Genomic DNA, 23,893 nt, shown 5'->3' with positions numbered 1-23,893 from the left:
TTTATTGACTTATGGTGGAGGAGCTCCCTGACATATTAATTCAGTCTAAAATTTGCCACTGACTGGAAAAAAAAAAAGACTGAAAACTTAAGTGCGCATCTCCGAAGGGCTTTTTGTTATATGTTTGTTTTTTCTTGACAGGGATTAGAAACTTTAGTTATTGTGAATTTAACTTTTCATTCTCAAAATGAAGTCAGTGCTGCATAGAGACTCTGAAAACTGGATTGTGGCCCCTTAACAGTTATAAAGACGACTTAGTCATGATCATAAAGGAAGGACAGTGTTGGGATACATTGACACAGCATTGATCATTAGTTATTGCCCATTTTAATAGTCGAGTAATGTTGCCTGAGAATAGTAATCACTTTTTGGTTGTATAATTTGTGAGACAGAACGCTGCAGATGATTAATATGCACTGTTTTCATGTTCTTCATTTTCCCTTTGCTAGAATTATTTCCCCTAAAAGGCAAGTTGCTTTCTTTACGTGTCTTTATTTCAAGTTACATTTTACTTCAAAATGATGCCTTGATCATCCTCTCTGAACGTCTAGTCGTGTGTGTCCTGTGGAGGTCAGTTTATCAAAATAATGTAATTTAAAGAAGTTATTTTTAGTTAAAAAAAAATCTCCTCACCACTCTAAACCTCTCACCACAGACTAAAGCTGATCACGGAAGACGCTTGAAAGTCTCTCAGATAATAATGGAAACTTGTCCAGAAGAGTTCTGATGGTTCATTTTTTTTTTTAACTTGTATGTTATGAGTTCTAAATAATATGGCCTAAATGATATATTATAGATTTTTAATTATTTTTGTGGTTGTTAAATTATTACACTTCTATGTAAAAGTAAATAAAGTGAGATATTAATAGTTTTTCTTTGTGAGTTTTGTTGTTCAGCTGTTTGGCTGCTTGTTCTGTTGGGGCACATAAAGTGTACACAATATTAAATTAGAATTTATTTTACCCCCCTGTTGTCTTCAGGTTAAAAATTACCTGAAACTTTGTTTAACAGCAGAGAAAACCCCTTAAATGTTGTTTTTACTAAAGTGACCCCAACATTAGAAAAATGGAAATATTGCATTTATTCATATTTCCTTGGAAGCTGTACACCACTTGGGTACAAAGATTGTCTTCGTGTCATTTTTGACCCTGAAGTTAAAATCACAGTCACAGAGTCAGTTACAGACTACAAAACACACACACACACACACACACACACACACACACACACACACTGCTGATTGATCTCAGACAGAACTAAAACATTCTTGTGCAGGTGCATTATCACCTTTCCACGACCCCATACACGACTTTCAAAGATCAAAGTTCAGTCAGTTTCAGAAACAACCATCAAGGCCCTGTTTACTAACACTTCTACATTCAGAGTGTAAACGTGCTGCAGGTGACAGAACCCTCAGTTCTCTCTGTGCTGCAGAACACAGGTCTGGGATCAGTGGGTGAAGCAGCTGCTTGTTCTCCTGTAGTGGTCGTGGTCGCCCTCTCAGATTGCCTTGTTTGTTTATGTTGTTCACATTTGAGTATTATTGGACGTGCCTTCAGTAAATTCCATTAAAAACTACTTTCTACTTTCTTGGGCTATACAAGTATTATCTCTTGATAAAAAATATATATATATATTGTTTACCACCTTTGCAGTGTTAGGGTTAGGTTAATAATAATTGTAATAAAAATCTACTTTAGTGCTTGGATTTTGCATTTAAAATGAAATGAAATTGCTTTATTTTAGATCCTCAGTGAGGGTGGGTCATTTTTTACCCAGAGGACAAGCGGTATATACAGAATATGAAGAATATGAACAGCAGCAGGGCTAAATGGTTGTTAAATGTTGATTTTCTGTAAATGTTTTTATTAGAGAACTTTAAACCGATTTCACAGTTCGACTTCACCATAACTCAAACATTGTCAAATCTGTGAGGAAGTTTTGATCATTTTTTTTCAATACATAATTTTATTGAATCTTAAAGGAACAGTTCACCCAAAAATGAATATAGTCTTCTTACCTTCTCACCGTCATGCTGATGGAAAGTCAGATGAAGATTATTTTTAGTCCAGAAAATATTTCTGGAGCTTCGCAGTGAAACAGTGTTGCAGTATATCCGAAACAACTCAAATAGATGGGGACTTGCTTTCAAAAATGACCAAAACAAAAAAGCTCGTCCAGTGTAATCCAAGTCCTCTAAAGCCCCGAAATCACAATTCATTTGAAGGGACATTTTTTGCACATTTTTTAAAGTACGCTGTAGCTGCTAAGCTGAAAGATTGAGCTCCTGCCTGAAGTAGGTTCATGACCACGCGTAGAGGCTGGAGATGACGTCTTTTCAAATCAATTTGGGGTCTTGGGAAAGCTTGGGATTACACCAGATGACTTACCATCGGCATGGGGTTGAGTACATGACAACTGAATTCAAGTTTTAAATGAACTGTTCCTTTAAAAGGACCCCTTAACTCACCATTCCCCTATGGAGCCTTAAAATGATGGGAAGAGGCGTCAGAGTCACTGTTTTATCTAAACTAAGTACCTTCCTGTGTTTCCGTGCAGTGTGTCAGGCTGTCAGTAGGTGGCGATGTTGCTTTATGCTTCAAGCCACAGAGAGGCTCTCAAGGGTTCACTGCTCCCTGCAGGTCAGTGTGGGATCAATGTTCATCCAGCCTATCATACTGTGCCTAAATAAAACTTGATGCATATGATATGAGTAATGTGTGTCCAGCTGTTGGTCGAGATGTGTTGACAGTGTGCTGAGCTTCTCGTGTAAATAGACTCTGCACATTGTTACATTTGCTGGCACATACAGACCTGACCCAGTCCTGGCAAAGCAGTAAATTTATAATAACAATACTGATTACTTTATTTATATAGCACCTTTCAAAACAGATTTATCTTGTGCTTTACAATAAAAGAACATATAGTAAACACAGTAAAACATAGATGTGGAGATATGAACAAGATAAAAAGAAGGGGGGAAAAACAGTTGTTGAGAAATGGTCATATGATGAAAGTGAGTTTTCAAAGAGAGATTTCAATGAGGTAGTTCCACAGCTCAGTCACATTTTGGTCACAAGTCCAGATTTTGGGACAATGGAACGCTGTCAGAGGATCCTAAGCAGCAGCCAGGCTCATAGAGATTCAGCAAATCACAAATATAATTGCAGGAGCCAGACCATCCAAGGCTTTTATGTGTTAAAAGTCTTGTATCAGCTGCAGTCTGCCTGCTAATGCGATCAGTTGTTCAGTCCTACGTTCTGATTGTGTGTTGCTCTTTTGTGGCAGTTTAAGAGTTTATAAAGAATATACAAAAATGTCATAATAAAGATTATAAAAAAAATAACTGTTCTATCAAGTATCCATCAGCCAGGTAAAATATTTAAAATCATGTTCATGTGTGTGTTTGATGTGATAGAACGGTTATTTTCAAAACAGTGCAGGCACAAGGAGTAAAAGCCATGCTGTGAAATACCACTGAGTATTTCAATGAATTATACTCTCCCTCCAGGCATGATTATTAATATTCATTCTTGAACTTTGGTAACATTGTATGGTGAAGAAGAAGAAGAAGTGTGAGAGCTTTTGACCTTTGAGCTCGTGTTGTCCTAAAAACTAAACCGAGCCCTCCAGCGGAGGCAGCAGTTGTGCTCTTGTTCTGCCCGGCTGGCTCATGCAGCTTACATGCTGCCTCTCATCCCTGCATGGGTTTCCAATTCCAACTCCATGTGCTGCAGCTCCCCTCTGCTTTTCTCTGTATCTGCCCGGGGCTATTTGAGGAACTAGTGGAACTGAGGTTCTGACCCTTTTCGGCCTTACACAACAAAATCAGGGGATGGCATGTTGTTGTAACACAAAGCCTTACTGGTCGGGAGACTGGACAGTGACTGTAATGACAAGCAGCTTGGTCCACAAACAAATGATTCTTTATAATCTCATGTGGTGTTTTGATTGCTCATCCATGCCGCACCACCACAGCTGGTGGGAGTCCATGCAGAGAGTGGCCTCATTAAGCATCATTTAATCTAAATTTTAAGTTTTCGTAGAGACACTTTGGCCCAACAGTCCCACCGATCAGAGGTCCTGCTCCCATTTCTGTGTCTCTGCTGGGAACCAGCTCCTCCACACCTCTTGTTGTTGTCTGTCAGCCATGAAGCAGAAACCAAACACCACCCTCTACTACAGATTAGACCGGTGGCTTTTTTACTGTAGTAGATGTCTGGACTGACTTTAGACATGAGTGGCCAAAGGGCACCAACACCTCTCACTCCACTGTGCTTCATTAGGAGGCATTATTAGAAAGCAGTGCAGAGTCAGCAAGAGGCTAATTTGCGCGGCACATCACCATCAACATGAAGCCGAACAGGAAGAGTTTGGGGAACTGCTTCTTAAAGGACGTTCACTTATTCACAAGTCTGTCTTGATGCAAAGGGCTGTTGAAGAATGTACATTTGGTCACCTGGCTTTAAAAAAAAAAAAAAAAAAAAGGAACCTAAGCACTGTTACCTGTCCACTCACAATATCCTCAGTATCAGTAGGTGTCTGTGTCCGCGGCCTTTCTTCACTGTAACACCTGAGAAACTAACTCAGAGCTCCACCAAGAGTCCTGTCTGTACATGCAGCACAGTCACTGAGCACCCTGCCACACTTAAAAAGGTAGGACCCTCGTGTACGGCCAGTGTATTGGTTCCAGCGATTGAATGCCGAGCCTTGTGCTATTCTTACTTTCTCTGACACTCTCACCCTCTGTGCTCTCATGAGAGCGAGAGAGAGAGAGAGAGAGAGCTGACTGAAATAAAAATCTAACCCAACAGGCAGCTAGGCAGACGGGCCGCAAAATCAAGCATCCATTAGACCTGTGCACTCTTCTCTCACCCTTTTTTTTTTTTTTACTACTACAAAATACATGACATGATCACTTTAACACTTAGAATAATAATAATAATAAAAAAAAAGACATAGTGTATTTCTAAAAGATAAAACACTAAAGCTTCTCTCCCTGTCCAAAGTCTCTCCCTCAGCTGGCCGTGTGTTTCACGTCTTCTGACAGACTGAACTCATGTTCGCTGCCACCTGCCTCTGTCTCCTCCCCTTCCTCTCTCCAGGAGACCCCCCGCGGCTCTCCCTCCCCCTCGGCCCCTCTGACCTCCTCTCCCCTCTTTCTGTTGCTCCCCGACAACTGCCAGCCCCTTTACATTTTAGGCGTTTCAAGGGCCCTCTGGTTCCAAAATGGCTCACAAGTGCTTAGAAGTAGCTCTACCTTGCTCTACAGCCCCCCCACCTCCCACCCTTTGACCCAGCGCCTCCACACACACACACACACACACACACACACACACACACATGCAACCCTCCACGTCTTCACCCGATCTCCCTGTTGATTTCGAAGATTTCCCCCCCTCCAGCCTTTTCTTTCTCTGCTTTTCTTGACACATTAATGAACCAGTGAGGATTCCCCCGCTGACAGCTCATGTTGCCACAATGTTAAATTTGTGTTTTTGAGTGCAGAAACAATCCTCTGTGAAAACCTGCAGGGCCAGTTAATGAAAGTTTACACCAGCGCTCAACTAACACCTGATTAAAATAGGTACAGGAGAACTAAAGATCTCTTCTTCTCGCCCCTGTCCATAAATCTGTGTTCACACAGGCAGTGAATCTGTCCCATCAGACTGCTTACAATTAATACTGATGCTTCATTTTGTGGCTATATTAAGAGTCTATGTCATGAAAGATTATACTGTTTGTTAACATTTATCTGCTCCCACGTGAACTCAACTTTAGGTTATAATACGAGATCATAAAAGACATTTGCTTGCGTTTATCCAGAGGGTTAAGGATTAAGTTGACAGAAGTGAAAACACTTTATTACTTACTTATTGTACTTAAGAATGTATCTCAGGTATCTATACTTTACTTGAGTATTTATTTTTCTGACAACCTTTTACTTTGACTTCCTACTCCTTACAATATCAAAACAGGCTTGTTACTTTAGTTTTAATGCATTTGAGGGGAATTATCGATTACTTACGACACCTTACCAACGCCAAATGTCTTTTTTATGTACAGTATCACCTTATTATTGTTTTCTCATCATTGTTAGTCCTCAATGATTTTCACCTTTAAATAAAGACAAATAAATGATATGAATCAAATGTTGGTACCAACAATTATTTTTTAACATGTTTTGTATTATTATTTCTTCAAAAGTGCGCTATTCTTGGTAAGAAATTTGAATCAGAAGAGAAAGATCTTCATTTTTCCCTTTGAAAACAGCTTGTTTATTCAGATTCATTAAAAAAGTGTAAACATTAAAATTCTGACTTTTCTTCTGAATTATGAATGTCTGGTCTAAAACTACAAAGTGCCCCTTCAATTGTTTTTTTGGAAGTTACGAAACACAAAGCTACATTTTCAAACATCTCTTGTTGTGTTGATGTTTCATCCACCTGCTGCCCTGAACTGATTTTGACTTATTTATGTCTTTGCAACATGTGTCACTCTCAGCGAGGAGTCTCCAGTTGTCATTAGAGTCTCTTTCCTCTCTTAATTCATCAGATCACGTTGATTTAGTCTCTCTGCCTCTTTAACCTCATCCCTGCCTGTTTCTCTGCAATTCTCACTGTTTCATTTGAGTTTATTAATCACATTTAAGCTCCTTCACACCTCCTCTCCACTCCTTCTGCTCTCTCATACCACAACACACACATGTGCATGCATGTACACACACTGGGTTTCTCTCTCCTGAGTGTGCACACACACACACACACACACACACACGTGCACACGTACGCTAGCTCCCCCCCTCCAGTAGAGTTATAATTAATCCAAGTGCTCCAGTGACAGAGCAGAGTAGCTCTTGCAGATACGGTTTCAGCTGTTGGCTGTTTCAGTGGTTCTCTCCTTATTTATTCAAAAAGACTCAGAGGGGTCTGTGTGGATTTCAGGGCATGTGGTCTGAAGAGGGGCAGATTTTGAATTAAAGTCATTTAAAAATAATGTGCACATGAAAGAAAAAAAAAAACTGCAGGTGTTACATAATCAAGAAAATTGGATCCCATTTTGCAAATAACAAGATCTTCTTTGCACGATCATCAATAATCTTACTGATTTGTATCACAACATGTCAACACATATATAAAGCTGAAGATGGAACAAATAGATTAATAAAGACCTCCAGTTATCTGCTCATCACTCATTAGACTCTTTTATGCAGGCTGGCTCAATCAGGCTGCAGTATGAAATTTAGTTAATTACATATAATCTGTCAAAGATGGATGACTGACATGTTGTGAGTGGAATAATGAAGCACACACATGAAGCTGTTTTCCATGCAGGAATGTTCCTCCTCAGCTTTAACCAGTTTGTGATTTCACGTATTGATCATCATGATGTGTATTGATTATCCTGAATCGGCACTGCGCGGCTGCGGCTCTGTTCCTGGTTCACCTGTCAGTCAATCGTCGGCTCCTGGCTCTCTCTGGGGTCTAAATCTGTTCAGATGAGAGCAGCATTTTCCCATTTTAAGGCTGGATGCGGCCTACTAGCAGCAAATCTATAACCCTGGTTGGTAGCAACTGGCGTCTCCCCCAGAAAACCCCCAATGGCCCGCGCGCTCCTTATACGGCCCTCGAGGTGGGACCGCGAGGCTCGATGGGAGGTCAAAGCGACAGTTCCATATATGGCGCGCGCTCTCTCCTGGTCGGGGGCGCGCAGCGTCACTCCTGATCCTCTCCTGGATGGATCTCCCTCCTTCCCTCCGCGGGGCGCGCCTCCCCGCTGCACCCCACACCACCACACCCACCTACCCGCACCCACCCACTGCTCACCCTCGGCCTGTCAGCGTCCAAATATGGCAGAGGGCCGAATGGGGGGCCCGTTCTGAGGTTTGTGAATGGTGGAGGTTGGGTATATAAGGTGGACCCACGGCACAGAGGACCGTAGCTGGTTCAGCAACAGCACTTGTTGGGTCTTTCTCTCTCCGAGCCGCAGACACACTCCTAAGGTAAGACCCTGCGAGGACTCCTGAAGACACACACACCCGGGCTGGAGCATCAGACTAGGCCGTAACACGGGAGCATCTACTGGAGCTGAAGTTAGCCAGGGGCAGGACGCCTAGGACCAGATACTACAGAAGAGAACACGGGCAGATCCGCCGAAGGATAGACTGTAGGAGAGGCCAGCTGTTGGAGGAGTAGGGACAGCTTTGTAAACAAGAGGCTGAGATCTCACAGGAGGTCTGATCTGAACTATCAGGTCTTGAAATTGTGGATAGATAGACTGATAGATGAAGTAATATGATAGATGAAGTAGACTGATAGATAAAGCAGACTGATAGATAAAGCAGACTGATAGCATCTTCTGAGGTGAGACATTCAATCAGAAGAGGTGCTGATGCAGCCAGACGCACTGCGCCTTCAGACTAATTAAAAAGCCTTGATAGTTTACCTGAGAGAGGGGAGGTCGGATGTAGATTTACCTGGATCTTAGACCAACCTAGTGGGTTGATTTTGCTTTTCACACTTGCCAAATTAGACCAATACAGAGAACAGCTCATCAGTCCAGACTCATCAAATTGGGATAGATATCTGAAGGAAAAGGTTGAGCTCTATATTGTTCACTCTGAATGTTAGTTTGTAGGTTTAAACAGGCGTTTTCATGATGTGTAGATGCCCTGGTGTCAGTGTGCCAGTGGTACATTTAGCGCAGGGACGATCCTGATCATGCTCCTGTAGTTGCGCAGATATATATATTTTTTAACATCATTACAGACTCTTAGTATGAGATTACAAGACACAAGACACACGGTGTTAGTGTTCTGAAGTCATTTCTGTCACATTCAGTCTGTATCGCCATGTGAATCTTGTGAGCTCACCTGTTTTCCTCCCCCTCCTCCTCCTCTCTGACAGAAGCCATCATGTGTGACGACGATGAGACTACCGCCCTTGTGTGCGACAACGGCTCAGGCCTGGTGAAGGCTGGCTTCGCCGGAGACGATGCCCCCAGGGCAGTGTTCCCCTCCATCGTCGGCCGCCCCCGTCATCAGGTAAACAGCGGAGAAACCACATCACACACACGAGGCACATGAAATTGACTGGAGGAAGAAATTGGAGATCATTAAAAAAAAATAAATCACTAATATAGTACAAAAAAAAAAGAAAAGGAAAAAAAAAAGATTCCTGATAGATTTCATGGAGGAGAAATACGACATTATTTTACAGACAAAATACCGCCCACTCTTTCAGCCAGATGTAAAATATTTTGGCTGAGGCATCTCACTGGGGACTGAGATTTAAATCGGACTATTTTAGAGTTAGAATGTAGTTGTCTGTGTGGGTGATGGCAGCGTGGCATTATGTACCTTGAGCCATGTAATTTTGGCTCCTTTTACCAGCAGCAATGTGGCCTTTAAAGCTTGAGACTAAATTCGTCACAGATGAACTGACAGTCGCACAATTGCTGTTTCTGTGTCTGTGACCCACGCTGTTATTTGGCACACTGCGCGCCATGAACAACATGCCTCTTGCACCGCACAGTAAAGACTTTAATCTGACCAGAAGAAGGTCATACACCTCTTTGGGCTATTTGACGTAACATTTCCATTATCTCGTCCTCCTCTCCCCCTTCAGGGTGTCATGGTCGGTATGGGTCAGAAGGACTCCTACGTCGGCGACGAGGCCCAGAGCAAGAGGGGTATCCTGACTCTGAAGTACCCCATCGAGCACGGCATCATCACCAACTGGGACGACATGGAGAAGATCTGGCACCACACCTTCTACAACGAGCTGAGAGTTGCCCCCGAGGAGCACCCCACCCTGCTCACTGAGGCTCCCCTCAACCCCAAGGCCAACAGAGAGAAGATGACCCAGATCATGTTTGAGACCTTCAACGTCCCCGCCATGTATGTTGCCATCCAGGCTGTGCTGTCCCTGTACGCTTCCGGTCGTACCACTGGTGAGGATGACAACATCAAACAGCTGCAACACACAAACACACAGACACACACACACACATACAATACAAACAAAGAAACCCTTTTATTGTACAATATAACATCATTGATAAAATTATGTAACAATCACAACACATAGCAATTAATTCCCCACTTTAACCATTTTACGCACAACTTTTACGCACAGTCGACCAGCCTCCCTGGGACTATTTATGCTATTTTATTAATGCTCCTATGATACACACATGCTGTGTGTTTGTATCATCCTTCAATCACCCACTTTACCCACATATTTACGCACACACCTTGTCATGTTTGAGGGTCTCTGTGTCGCCTGGACTTTACTGAACTCTCGCCTCGCCTCTCTCTAGGTATTGTGCTGGATGCTGGTGATGGTGTGACCCACAACGTCCCAGTCTATGAGGGTTACGCCCTGCCCCACGCCATCATGCGTCTGGACCTGGCTGGTCGCGATCTTACCGACTACCTGATGAAGATCCTGACTGAGCGTGGCTACTCCTTCGTCACCACCGGTGAGGAACTTGGCCAAAGCACCTAAAGAGGAAGAAGCTTAGACCACATTTAAGACAGACACTCTGGCATAGTGTAACTTAAAATTATTATTATAACTTCATATTTTCTTTTCCAAAAATACTGAAAAATCTAAATTAAAATTCATCTAAATGTATTAACACGCACAGTGCAGACGGAGATGTGGCTGTATGTTTAAGAAAAAAACAGAAAACTCATTTTTCAGCCTCAGACATTTCCGTCACTTCAGATAACTTTCAGAGTTTTACGCGCACTGTGTCTGCGCTCCCGGCTGTTCTGTCACTCTGACTAATCTCTCATCAACTTGTCCCCCCACAGCCGAGCGTGAGATCGTGCGCGACATCAAGGAGAAGCTTTGCTATGTGGCTCTGGACTTCGAGAACGAGATGGCCACCGCTGCCTCCTCCTCCTCTCTGGAGAAGAGCTACGAGCTTCCCGACGGTCAGGTCATCACCATCGGTAACGAGAGGTTCCGTTGCCCCGAGACCCTCTTCCAGCCTTCCTTCATTGGTACGTCAGATAATCCTTCATCTTCTCCTAGCTGATAATATTGAGCCAAACTTGTGAAACCCTCCTCCTCTTAACACTTGTCGCTCTCATCTGACCAGGTATGGAGTCTGCTGGTATCCATGAGACCGCCTACAACAGCATCATGAAGTGCGACATTGACATCCGTAAGGATCTGTACGCCAACAATGTGCTCTCCGGTGGTACCACCATGTACCCTGGTATTGCTGACCGTATGCAGAAGGAGATCACTGCTCTGGCCCCCAGCACCATGAAGATCAAGGTAAATATCATGACAACAAGAATATTACAGCTGAAACGCCTAAACTTGATAATTACGCACAGGAATCTTCTAAACAAATGACATGAGTGGCACTTTGCTGATCGATTCTCTCCTCCTCCCTCTCCTCCAGATCATTGCCCCTCCCGAGAGGAAGTACTCCGTCTGGATCGGTGGCTCTATCCTGGCTTCCCTGTCCACCTTCCAGCAGATGTGGATCTCCAAGCAGGAGTACGACGAGGCAGGCCCCAGCATTGTCCACAGGAAGTGCTTCTAAATCTTCCATCTTCTTCTCCAGCTTCTCCATCATCTCCACAAACACCACCAGCTATCCGGGGATCATGCGAGAAGGAGGATCAACCTCTGCTGCACAGCAACACTCTGCTGTCAATGGACTTTCTGTCTGCGCTGCTGACATTCATATGCATTTTGTTATCCTTTTAAAAATGTGCATATTTTAGAGCTGTCTGTTGTCTGTGTTGCACGGAGAGAGGCTGTGAAAACATCACTGAACCATGCATCCACCCAAAAAAAAACTTTAATAAAAAAATAACAACAAAACATGTTGCCCAACACATGTGAATGTAAGTGTATATACATATTGATAATTTATTAAAGTCCATTATTTGGTATTTCTGACCCTGGCCTTGTTTTTCTATCAGAGGGAGGGTATATATAGAGAGAGGATAGGGGATGGAAAACAAAAGCCTGAGTGAACATTTCAACTAAAGTACTGAAAAGGTGAAAAAAACAACAACCAAAAAGTGCAAATAAAATTAATCTTTGAATTCAAGGAAGACTTGAGGGAAAACTGGACAAATCAAACGAAATTATCATAACAATTGAGCCCAGGAGAGGCTTAATTGACTCAATTAAACATATGACACACGCTGCCGCTATCCAATGAACCAATCAGACGACGAGGTGTAAGAGGGAATTCAGAGAGGTCGACAGGGGGGTCGGCACCGCTCCCTGCTCGGCTGGATGGGTGCGGGGGACAGGTGGGCCCCTGCTGGTTGGGGGGCTGCTGGGTGACAGTGGTAATGAAAGACTCTGACAGACGGAGTTTGACTTGCCAGGAATGTGCCCGGGCAGCAGCAGAGGCTCCGCTTTAGACCGATCAGATCAGTAGCATTGGACACCCGACACCCGGCTCTGTATCCCGTTGATCTGCCTGCCCTGCGCGACCAAACGCGCCCCCAGACCATCTTTAGACACAACCAGCCCCGCGGGGCATCTCCGCGGCCCAACCTTATATGCATAGAAGCTCAACAGGTTATCGGGATGTGGGTTTGGCTCTGGGTTTAAAGAGACAAAAGGGGGCGTGCTGGGCGCGTCTGAGGCGCGCACCACCCCGTGCCCGCATCATCCCCATTGACCTTAACCTATAATAAGACATCCATTACGCCTTTTCTGTGACATCCACATTTTTATTCCCCCACCTCCTGACTACGTACAGGTACAAAAGACAAATTAAAGGGCATAAATATTCCCACTGAGCTACGTTATGGAACAATTAGTGGCCAAGTAGAGCTCTACAGTCCCATTTAACAAGACATTTAACTAAATTAAGCTCTTTATGTGTTGGATCTGCGCGTAGTACCTGGATACAATAAAACAAATAGTCCTTTGATCCTGTTTTAGCGTCTGATAGAGATCATTATCAGCCAAAGGGCTCATAACCACCCTGATCGCATTCCCGACATCCCGGTCGGTCCCGGGCCACCTGTTGCGGGTGTGTTTGGCTTTTTAAAAACGTCTTCGGGCGGGCGGAGCTAAGAGCCACGCAGCCTGTGATTACAGCAGCAGCGCCGTGAACGCCATCTGTTCAGCTCCGCTTCCGTGAAATCCGACCCCGGTGTAAGTATATTTACTGTACACGAATTTAGACTCTTACAGCTCCGAATGTCTGCTGTCAGGCCGTGCACTGTTGTAGATGCGAGTCGACGTGTTGTCTGTGTGATTTTAAGTCTAGGCTGTGTCTGCGAGCGCTGACAGGCGATTATCGGTACTCCATATTACCACATGATTAACAGACAGCTATAAATAACATGGACACATTCGTCGCGATGATATAATAATAGGATGGAACAACGTGCAACTGATAAATTAATGAAAATGACAACTGCGATGTTGTAACAGCTCAAACGATCCAGTCCGAGATGAAGATCTGATACGAGCTTATTTTCAAGCCTTTTGATTAAAAAAAAACATTTGAGCACTAAAGGAATACGGTTGTGCCTGTGTGTAGCAGAACAGGTTATTAAACCCAGAGGAGTGTTTTCATGCAGTCAGTGAACGCAGCTGACCTTTAATTTTGAGCATTCACCAGCCACTTACATGACGGCAGCCAATCAGAGGAGGGGGTGGTGGTTACGTCAGCACGTTCAAGATATTTCTGGCGTCAGCGTTTTAACCATTAACGGTCGGTCAGATTTAAACCTGAGGCTTTCGTTTTACTTTTTTTTATTTTATTTTATTACATAAATAAGTTAAACGCATATGTAGCAGTGTGTGACCCTCAAAACGTATTTCTTTTTTAATTTTATTTCCGTTTCTCCTGCGCGAGTCGTATTCAGGAGAGCTCGGCTAACCTCGGCTAAAGGCGGAAGTGGGCGGGTCCTTTAGCCGAGGGAAGCCTCCAGCTGCTCTGCCATTGGTTTAAAACTGTCTCTACGTTATCGTTTAAATGTCTGGCGGTGGTACCTAACCTAGAAGAGGTGCGGATGAGAGACAGTAAAGCTTGTATTTCAGGAGGGCTTTGTTCAGGTTATAAGTTATAACACAGAGTTTTTGCAAAGTAGTAGCTGTTACATATCTCACAGACCTGTCGTACATGAGCATAAACCCTAGTTTGAGTTTTTCAGCTCTGTGTTCTGATTTATCTTCCAAGAGTTGCCAGAGTGAAAGGATGGTGACCAAGAGGATCCGCTCGGAGTACATGAAGAAGTTCAAGGACCCTAAATGGGAGACCTACACTAAGTGTTATGAGGAGATGCTGAGGTACAGGCTGACCCGGAGGCTGCTGGAGCACACACACAACCCCTGGTTCTGGAGTGGCTCCGACACTGATTCAGACTCTGGAGGAAGAAGTCCCCTTCCTCCCGGTAGGAACCAGGTCGGGGCTGAGACCAGCGGCAGGGACAGGACCGAGGCCGAGCTGGGGGAGTGTGAGGGGGCGAGGACGGACAGAGGCACAGGGACGGTACCCAGGCTCGCTCTGCAAGAGGAGGAGGAGAATGTGTCTGCAGCCCACGGTAAAAATGAGAGCCGTAAATCTGATTCAAAGGCTGAACTACACACTGGCATGTCTGCACGTTACTCCACTGTACCATATGATGTCATTCACTCCTCTTAGGTCAACAGCTGGAAGGTGCCAGAGAGACAAGAGTACCAGAGGAGGAGCAGAGAGAGGAGCAGAGAGCCAGCCGACAGCCGGCAATTGCTCGCAGGGAGCAAGACAGAGGTAATTCAAATATTACTAAGATGGAGTCAAAATTAGACATGGGATGATATGAACATTTAATGTCGTGATTATCATGTCCAACATAATTGTGACTCATGACATTATCCCAATTAACTTCTAAATGAAGTGTTTAGTTGCACTAAAACACCTAAACCTTGTGTTTTGTTAGGAAACAAATCTTTTTATTGCATCACAGATAGGACACATCTTTTTCTAGTGAAAAATAAACAAAGAATCCTCAATAAATGATCGTAAATCATAAGGTCCGCCTGCATAAATAAAGGATAAAGAAATGGTGGTTGTTTTTAACTTGTTTTTTGGGGGGCTTCTGTGCCTTCAGCTGTGGTGACAGGCTGAGGCAAGTCAAAATAAACCAGGAAACCAATTGTCATCCATGTGAGGAGATTCACGATTATGAAAATTCACCACGATCAACTCCCTGAGAGCGAAAAACTGAATCTGTGATTGGCACTAGGCTGATGAAAGAATCCATCCATCTTTTGATTTGATTTGATTTTGATTTGATTTTGTCAAAATGAATCAAGCTCTTTGTGTGGTTATTTTTAGAGGGAGACACTGGTGGTCCACAGGAGAGCAAACCCCCCAGATCCTCCAAACACTTTTGGCGCTCCCAGCGAGTAAGGCCTGCAGCAACACGGCAGCCCAAAGAGGACAGTAAGGACAGCAGACATCCTTTCGCTCTGTACGGTTCAGGAGAGAAGGACGCAGACATTGCAAGCAGGAAGACACACAACGTTGGCCCTGCAGCTTCAACTAAAGAGGTGATCTCTCTGTCTTTCGCACCAGATCTCCATGTGACTGTGAGTGTCCACAGGGACTGACAGTTGTGTTTATTGTCCTGGTAGATCCATGAGTCGGCTCTACGCGCTAAGACCAGGCGGGAGGTGGAGCGCCAGATCCAGACGCAGAGGGCCGACCGTCGGAGAGCCAAGTCTGCCGATGTGGACAAAGCTAGAGCGGTGGTTGTTCCGGAGTTCAACCCCTGGCTCACAGAGTACATGCGCTGCTTCTCTGCTCGCTCCCGATAGGACACACACACACACACACACACACACACACACACACACACACACACACACACACACAGAAGATATACTCACATCAAAGTGATTCCAGATGAAAACACATTAACAAAGCCATATTATTGCCTATCTCCCCTGAATACCCACAGACGTAGAATAAAGTCACTCTCTCATTCAGGATGTAAACTGACGAAACCTTGAACTTTGAATTTCACAGTGTGGCTTAATGTTTTTTTTATATATAAATCAATTTGATATATATAACAAGAAACCTTTTACAGGGTAGAAGTGACTCCAGAAAAAATGAGCTGAAAGTAAAATGTATATTTCAGATATTTTGATGAGAATGTAGAGTCTTAAACGCAGCCATACTTTGACGCCGTCCCTTTAAACACAGGCTTTGTAAAATGTGCCCACATTCTTTATACAGGGATCAAACCACAGTGCACTCACAGAGGTGATGAAGGCACATGGCGGCACTCTTAAAAACGCTCCTGGTACGGAATAGTAACTCACGAACACAAAGAATGTACAGCGCGTACACTTATTATACACACATAGATACAACCAGACAGACAATGGCTTAAGTTTTTCAGTTTTTTCTCAGATTCATGCAGCTTTCGGTGTGAATAGGAATTTACTTTTAAGTATTGATTCGCATACAAAATGTTTCTGAGAGATTCACAGCTTTTCAGATCTGTGAACTGGTTCTCGAAGATTTAATGGTTTGTGTTTGTTTACGGATTGATCCCAAACTCAAACTCAGTGCGTAGAGTCGCAGTTGTGTGATGAGACTGTTGCATTTTTCTCATGAGCTCATTAACACCTTCACGCGTTGTTGACTTAAATAGATTTATCACAACATCTGTGTTTGTTGTTTAGCTGTGAGAAGCCTGGCACTATCGCAGTGTGACTTTTTTTTTTTTATTACCATTGGATGACTGTGAACATTGTGTTTCTGTTCTGCTGACATGATGATGATCATTGTCAACAGCTGATTTAGATTATTTTCAAAGCATAACAATCAAAGGATTACTGTTGAGGCCAAATGTCTTCGTCATTATTTTAACTGTATATGCTTTAGGACCAAAAGTGTGACCATGAAACAACAGACATTAAGCTAAAAATACAGAAAATACATGAGTGCATATTGCAGGCAGCGAACACTTTAAAGAAAGACCAAATCAAACAGCACTTTGATAATTATTCCTCTTTCTGAAATAATATTTGTACAGAATTTCTCGATAACTATTTAGGTTTTAATATAATTCATTCAGCGGTTGAATCTCTGTATATTTGTATGGTATGTTTATGTAAATGTATTTAACATCACACAATGTTATACTCACAAAGGAAGACAAAAACTGATATTGAATCCTTTGTATAATGCCCCTGGTCCTTTCGCAACACTGAGTCTCATTATCATGAGAAATCAGAACCTTTTTTGTTTTCTTCGTGTCAGTATTTATGATATAATCAGCTCTGTGCCATAAAGACGTATTGATGTGAATATTGTACGGAACAAAACAACGGGACGTGGGAGACGTGTGCATTTATTTTGTTGTTGCAACTCTTGGGTTGAGTATTACATGACTTAGTTTTTCAGTGTTTTGAAGTTATACTGCAACATAGATCCTGTAACAGATGTGAAATTTTGTGCAATAAGACTTTAGGTAGTAAAAGTTTCTTTTAGATGTGGTGAATTTTGACAATCTCTGAAACAAGAAAGTTAATTCCTGATTATTCTTCAGTTGGTTAATGAGATCAAACTTTACAAAACTATAGATACGTTTTAATTCTGGTGAAGAGTTCCAACACTGGATCCACAGAGCCTAAATATTTCTTAATATTTCTGAAGTGTCATCACACTTTAATTGTAATCAGGAGTAACAAAGAAGAAATTGAGATTATGACTAATAAGACATCAGACGTACTGAAGATTTACAGGTTGATTAACACTTCCGATGTTACAGTCTAATTGATCAAAGTTATTCATGGAGTCTAACAACTACAAAAATACAGTAAGATTCCAATACACATTTGTATGTTTACATTTTAGGCTTTTAACAAACTGTGTGTACACACTCTATATGGTTTAGAGGAAAAGACTGTTGAGGTTAAATGGTGTGGTGCAAAGCTTTTAATAAATCACTTTTCCACCCGTCTGTTCACTGTCACGCATTCATCTCTACAAATTAAACTTGTAATGTAGAAAAGACATTCACAACGGCACCTCACATCAATAAAGTCATGATCCATCTCCAGAAACATGGACCACACAAACAAACAACTGCCTGCCAAACACAATACAGTATTTGTAGCATTTTTTTATTTTAAAAACATATGCTTTTATCATACACAATAAATAAGAAATCCATGATATTCATAATGACGAGAGAAAAACTGACATACATAAATATAAACAAAAGGAGCTGATGACATAAACACAAGACAGCGACGTGTAGCAGCCAAAGCCACTATCAGACCAAATGTGACATATTTCTACAGTTTGACGTGTGCTTGATTTAAAAGTTCAATGAATCATGGGCAGAAATGTAAAAAAACAAAACAATAAAGATAATGGGGTTTTGAAATGCTTAGATACACCAGCTCAAAACACAGCTGTAAATCCTTCAAACCATTCACACATTTCAGTGTTTTTTATCGTTGGGAGCTTTATGAGGCTAAACAGGAGACATGAAATATCTTTGGAAAACGAATAAAAATCAAACACACACTGCATGATATCATAGCACTGCTAAAAACTTGAAATGCATTCAGTTAGTACGACCCCACAGCTGACAACAGTCGGTGAGGTATTCATGTAAACAGGCAACATTTAGAAATGAGAGACTTCCGTCGGAATTGGGATCCTTTGGATAAAGAAGTGCGTTACACTGTCTGGGAAGGGTGAATGCGGGACTGTTAATTAAAAAGATGACGTGTAACTTCAACACTCGAACGTGATATAAATGAACGGAAAGCGATTGTGTGATCGGCTGCTTCTGTCTGTTTTTACAGTCTATGAGCCTGAACAATGATGAAACAGGAGTCTTCCGCATAAACGCGTTCGTCCAGAATCAACTCGTCGCCATTTACAAATAAACATACATTTTTCAAAACAGTTCTGTCCGACCATTCTGCTTACAAGTTACCAGTGTATTGTAGCTTAAACGTGATAATAATACAGTGGAGCAGGAAACAGATGCCGGATATGATTTTCTACTTCAATATACATATAATATCTCTTCGTAATTAAATACTCTGATATTCTGTTTGAGAAAACATGCGCCAACCTCTATATACAGAAACGCTGTACAGTGTGTAAGGTGTGTGTGTGGAAGGGTTTAGAAAGAGAGAGAGAGCTGCGTAAAGAGACAGGCAGGTGAGTAAGAGTAGAGAATGATGGGATGTAAACAACGCAACAAAGGTAAGCTGGGGCAATTTACTGGGGCAGAACGTGTGTGTAAGCAGGGATATGTTTGGGAAGCCAGTGGACTGTTAGTGGTTTAGTGTTTAAAGCGGGCAAGCAGAGCAGGCGTGCAGAGAAAGAGAAGCACTGTTGTAAGGGGAGAGTTTACATATCTATGCGGTTAAAGGAAAGTTTGGTCCACTGTTGTTTACCCTGCACCAGCCGCACCCAGGAGAGACGCACGGCTGCACACGGGCTCTCTTAAGTTTTCTGGATAACTAATTATTATATCTTTATCGAACACAAATGGCGATGAAGCCCATTTCCAAACAAGTAATAGACTATTCCTCTAAATGGAAGTGATGATGAATGAGTGAGGCAACTAAATATGTACTAAATGAAAGCAGGTGGGACAGCAGGTAAGTAGAAAGAAGAAAGAGAGAGAAGTTACACACATGCCAGCAATCCACATCCTGATTTGAGGGCTGAGGAGGGTTTGATCCGAAAGTGGAGCAGAATGTTGGAGGGTGAGCGGTCTCTGGTTACCGTGGAGATGGTGGAAATGTTCAGAGTTCTGGGTGTGTGAGTGTGTGTGTGGGCGGGGGGGGGGGGGGGGGGAAGGGAAGGAGGGAGTGGGAAGTCTTTTCGGCTCCCTGCAGGTGGAGTCACCAGCACAGCAACCTGAAGCCCTCCTCATGGCTGTTGGTCTCCTGGTCTTAACAAACCTGTCTTTAAACACACATGCACACATACAAGGAGAGAAACAAACACAGAATTACAGGGCTGTAAAAAGCAATGTTGACACAGTTCTTCATTATGATGATCACTGGAACAGTAGTTTAACTCTGAGGGAATCTCACATTCACTATCCTGCGTGTTGCCAAAAATCCGCCATATTAAGGTGGCTGCTATCTATGAGTGAATACAATTTCATGCTGATCCAGCTAAAAAGCAGAGTTAATCAAGTTTTATTGGCTATCGGATTAGGCTTGATTGAATTAAAGAGGACTGTTTGTAGTTTGGGACTTTTTTGATATGTTGACAAAAACAGAAACAGTCTCCGGCAAATTATTACTGGAATGAAAATCCACTGGAATAACATTACTGAAGGCATCCTTTCTTTCACATTTGTTTTGATGAAGCAGCAAAAAAAAAAATGTTTTTGATGAAGCTAAAAATGCCCTCCACTCTGAATCTGAATTCCAACTGAGGTTTGAAAACCACAATATGAGTGACAGCAGAAAGACGAGTGGTCGCCGAGCGCCGTGTGCAAAATTTCAATGTGAACGAGAGCTACAGAGAAATCCTACATCATGATCTCATGATGCACTCACAGTACAATCACACGGGTACTCCTCGGCCTTTCACCTTGTCTGAGTATGTTAGCGGGCGCGTCGACTAGCAGCTACACTCCTGGGTGCCCTGTGGCTGAGCACGGCGAGGAGAGCGGAGCTGTCGTAGCGCTGCGTCGCCATACTGGATACCTGAGCCCATCCTCTCTGGATCCAGCTCCCCTGAAAATGAGAGACGAGATGATTAGAGAGTCGTACATTAGCCTCCCTCTATTGATCCTGTCAAGATAAGAGGGGATTAAGAGTCGGGGGTCAGAGTAATGTAGGTGAGGAGCGCAGTTATCCTACCTGACTCTATCTTGTTGAGGATCTTCCTAGCGCACTGGACAAAGGCCTCTTCGACGTTCTCCCCTGTCAGAGCGCTGGTCTCCAAGAACATCAGCTCTGACACACAAACACACAATTTCAATTGCACAGAGAAATAAATTACACTTGAGGTGCTAATAACATGCCAAAAATAAAAAATGTTCTTCCTTTTACAATAAATGTTGAGCACCTGGTGCTGCATTAAGAAAATTGATCAAATAATCCCACTTGAACACAAACTGTTCAGATCTTGATCCTACCGTTCTCCTGAGCGAAGCGAGAGGCCTCCAGGAACGTGACCTCTCTGTCAGCATCCAGGTCCTTCTTATTTCCACAGAGGATGATGACGATGTTCTGACTGGCCAGCATCCTGGCATCGCTCAGCCATGTGGTCAGAGCGTTGTATGTCTCTCGACTGCAGAGTACAGAGACAAAGACACAGAAGGAAGACACACAGGTTTCATTTAGAAAGTAGAGGGAAGCTGGCAAATAATGAGTAAACTGGGGACTTGAAACCATTTACCTGGTGATATCATAGACCAGCAGGGCTCCTGCTGCTCCTCTGTAGTAACTCCTGGTCACAGACCTAAAGCATGCAAACACACACACACACACACACACACACACACACACACACACACACACACACACACACACACACACACACAATCTCAAAATGAGCAGGTGGTCAGATATTGCATGATAACTCACTGCGGGCCAACATGCCTGAGGGACATTTTGGCTTGTCATGGCAGAAAAAGTATGGTCTAGCAATCATTCCCCAATTCTGAGCAAAATGAACACTACAAATAAACCCTAAACTGAACACATCAACAAATTCTGGCACACAACTCTAAAGGGTAGAGTTATGGTGGAGTTCTTGCCTACCTGAACCTTTCTTGTCCCGCAGTGTCCCAAATCTGCAGTTTGACCATTTTGTTGACCACACTGATGATCTTAGAGCCAAACTCCACTCCAATTGTGTGGTTGGATTCATCCTTGACTTGGGTACAACAGAGAAAACATGGCATGTGGGCATTAACATTATTAGGTAGCTGCAATGCACAGTGAAAGCCTGTAGTGTATCTTTAAAAAGAAAATGAATATCATCATCTGTACTTCACACAGTTAAAAAAAACTAATCCAATTTTCACATGTCAATATGTGTTGATTACTCATAAACAGAGTGTGCTATTTTTGAACACATTTCAAATTTTTACTCTGTTATAACCAATGACTGTCAAGAAATGTATGTCAGTATATTTAGCGATTTGCCTGACAAACACACCTATATCCTGCAGAGTTTTCCCTATTCTAGGACTTTCAGACAGGGCTAAGTGCAAATATCTCTTAATAATAAATAATGAATGGTGTGTTGCATCTTTATGACTTACATCTCTTCTCTATGAACTGGTGCAGCAGGCAGGATTTGCCTGTTCCGGCATTCCCAATCACCAGGAATTTAAACAGGAAATCTGAGGTGGAAACAGAAACAATGGCATATAAACTCGCCACACCACAGCAATCATGACCGTCATAACTACAGCCAGACCAACCGTAGACGTGGTTTGTCTGTAAGAAAGGACTTGCTAGTTGCCCTTTTTCAACTGTAATATTATTTAGCACAAATATATATTGGTCACATTTATTTATTATGCTTTTTCGTTTGTTTTTTACTTTCCTTCAGTGTGTTATACAGGTTCTTGTGCTTGTCAGAAGTTTTGAAAGAAGCTCCTCTCTGCCACAGAAAACACTGCTCCTGAAACGCCTCATCAGTAGCCCCATCTTTAACTTTGCGATTTTGCAACACCACACTATGTCACAAATGTCCCACATTTACATAATTTATGCCTAGCAGCTAGTTTGACACATAAAATAATAATTCAACACAGTTTCTCTGTTGTTGTTAGCGGCGCTGGCTCAGGCGTGTGTGTGCAGACCAATCAGAGGAGGAGAGCAAAGAGACAGGGGCTAAAACAGAGCATCTCTGACAGCAATGGACAGTATGAGAAAACAAATGTGTTTTTTGAGCATTAAAGACATAAACCTCTTCTACAAGTGACCCAAAATAAAATTCTGAGCCTGAAAATGACCATAACATGCCTCCTTTAATAAACATATTCAAAGGGATGTGTTTGTGGCTTGGATCTTGTAACTCTCAAATATTAGTGGCAGTTTTGTCCTCTAAAAAAAACCACATAATCTATGATCATAATCAGCTGTGGTAACATAAACACACCCCTGTGGATTAAGGGTGAATGCGATCTTAGCCACAGATAAACCCACTTATGGCGCTGACGGTGGTGGGACTGAACGGTAGCATCCCAGCTACACTCCAAAACCATTGACCGTCCTCAAGTAAAATGGTGAAGCTAAGACACAAGTCCCTCACAAATACTATGCCATTACCGTAATAGGTATCCTCTGGCCTTAAAGCCCTTTGTAAGTGTTTGCATTATGTTTTATTTACAGGATACACGGCTCAGTCGGACCTTCATGCAAACTTCATCACCCCCAGCTTCCTGTCCATTCCGCTAACCTCTGTGGGGATATGTAACCTCACAAACCCATCACAGTCTGTCTCCAGAACCACTGTAAAACATACTGTTTTAACCCCTGGGCTATCACTTAAGCTGACATGACATTTCAAGGCCAGCAGCCTCAACCATGAGCCCGGTTAGCCTGTCAGCTATCTATTTACGATGAGAAAAAGCTCCCTCGACACACCTGCCTCATCCCAGCTCTGTGGCTACACGAAGATGTAAATGGTGGCCGCCCGTCCAAACAGCCTCCTTACCGTATGACTCCGACATCGCCAGGGTGGCGTTTTTGACAGCAAAAAGGAAGGAGGGGAGAAATAGGAGTTGACAGATGGGTAGCTAGCTAAGTGAGGGAAAACAGTCCTGTTGATTTCTGCGGATTCCAGCCAGCTGATTTACCCCTCCGACTTCCCGTACGTGGTTTGTATTTTCAAAATAAAAGCTACCTCAACGGGCCGAGTGTATAATGTCCGAAGACTGCCGCAG

The 23,893-nt window shown here is 42.9% G+C and overlaps 3 protein-coding genes across 6 annotated transcripts; 2 read left to right on the top strand and 1 right to left on the bottom strand.

Moving 5' to 3' along the window:
- Nucleotides 1–7,908: 7,908 nt before the first annotated feature.
- Nucleotides 7,909–11,851, top strand: acta1b (actin alpha 1, skeletal muscle b). The gene is made up of 7 exons (XM_030414592.1): nucleotides 7,909–8,002; nucleotides 8,907–9,043; nucleotides 9,627–9,951; nucleotides 10,321–10,482; nucleotides 10,820–11,011; nucleotides 11,110–11,291; nucleotides 11,422–11,851. Exons 2-7 carry the CDS (start codon nucleotides 8,915–8,917, stop codon nucleotides 11,563–11,565), a joined length of 1,134 nt encoding a protein of 377 aa, XP_030270452.1. The 5' UTR covers nucleotides 7,909–8,002; nucleotides 8,907–8,914; the 3' UTR covers nucleotides 11,566–11,851.
- A 1,190-nt stretch (nucleotides 11,852–13,041) lies between these two features.
- On the top strand, nucleotides 13,042–15,999 carry ccsapb (centriole, cilia and spindle-associated protein b). 3 transcript variants are annotated; one of them, XM_030414861.1, is made up of 5 exons: nucleotides 13,042–13,148; nucleotides 14,182–14,545; nucleotides 14,647–14,754; nucleotides 15,322–15,536; nucleotides 15,621–15,999. In XM_030414861.1, the coding sequence occupies exons 2-5, from the start codon at nucleotides 14,200–14,202 to the stop codon at nucleotides 15,801–15,803; spliced, it is 852 nt and encodes a 283-aa protein (XP_030270721.1). In that variant the 5' UTR covers nucleotides 13,042–13,148; nucleotides 14,182–14,199; the 3' UTR covers nucleotides 15,804–15,999. The 3 variants fall into 3 exon arrangements, with proteins under 3 accessions (XP_030270721.1, XP_030270723.1, XP_030270722.1); XM_030414863.1 differs by lacking the exon at nucleotides 13,042–13,148 and adding an exon at nucleotides 13,661–14,008; XM_030414862.1 differs by lacking the exon at nucleotides 13,042–13,148 and adding an exon at nucleotides 14,037–14,057.
- A 2,105-nt stretch (nucleotides 16,000–18,104) lies between these two features.
- On the bottom strand, nucleotides 18,105–23,842 carry rab4a (RAB4a, member RAS oncogene family). Of its 2 annotated transcripts, none has more exons than XM_030414864.1 (8): nucleotides 23,665–23,842; nucleotides 22,262–22,342; nucleotides 21,756–21,870; nucleotides 21,391–21,453; nucleotides 21,128–21,282; nucleotides 20,850–20,945; nucleotides 20,578–20,723; nucleotides 18,105–19,938 (listed from the first exon to the last, which is right to left on the bottom strand). In XM_030414864.1, the coding sequence occupies exons 1-7, from the start codon at nucleotides 23,678–23,680 to the stop codon at nucleotides 20,608–20,610; spliced, it is 642 nt and encodes a 213-aa protein (XP_030270724.1). In that variant the 5' UTR covers nucleotides 23,681–23,842; the 3' UTR covers nucleotides 18,105–19,938; nucleotides 20,578–20,607. The 2 variants fall into 2 exon arrangements, with proteins under 2 accessions (XP_030270724.1, XP_030270725.1); XM_030414865.1 differs by having other exon boundaries at nucleotides 18,105–19,934.
- Nucleotides 23,843–23,893: the final 51 nt, after the last annotated feature.

The sequence above is a fragment of the Sparus aurata genome, chromosome 4 (genome assembly GCF_900880675.1).
Source record: "Sparus aurata chromosome 4, fSpaAur1.1, whole genome shotgun sequence".
NCBI lineage: Eukaryota > Metazoa > Chordata > Actinopteri > Spariformes > Sparidae > Sparus > Sparus aurata.
This window is presented reverse-complemented; position numbering and strand designations above follow the sequence as displayed.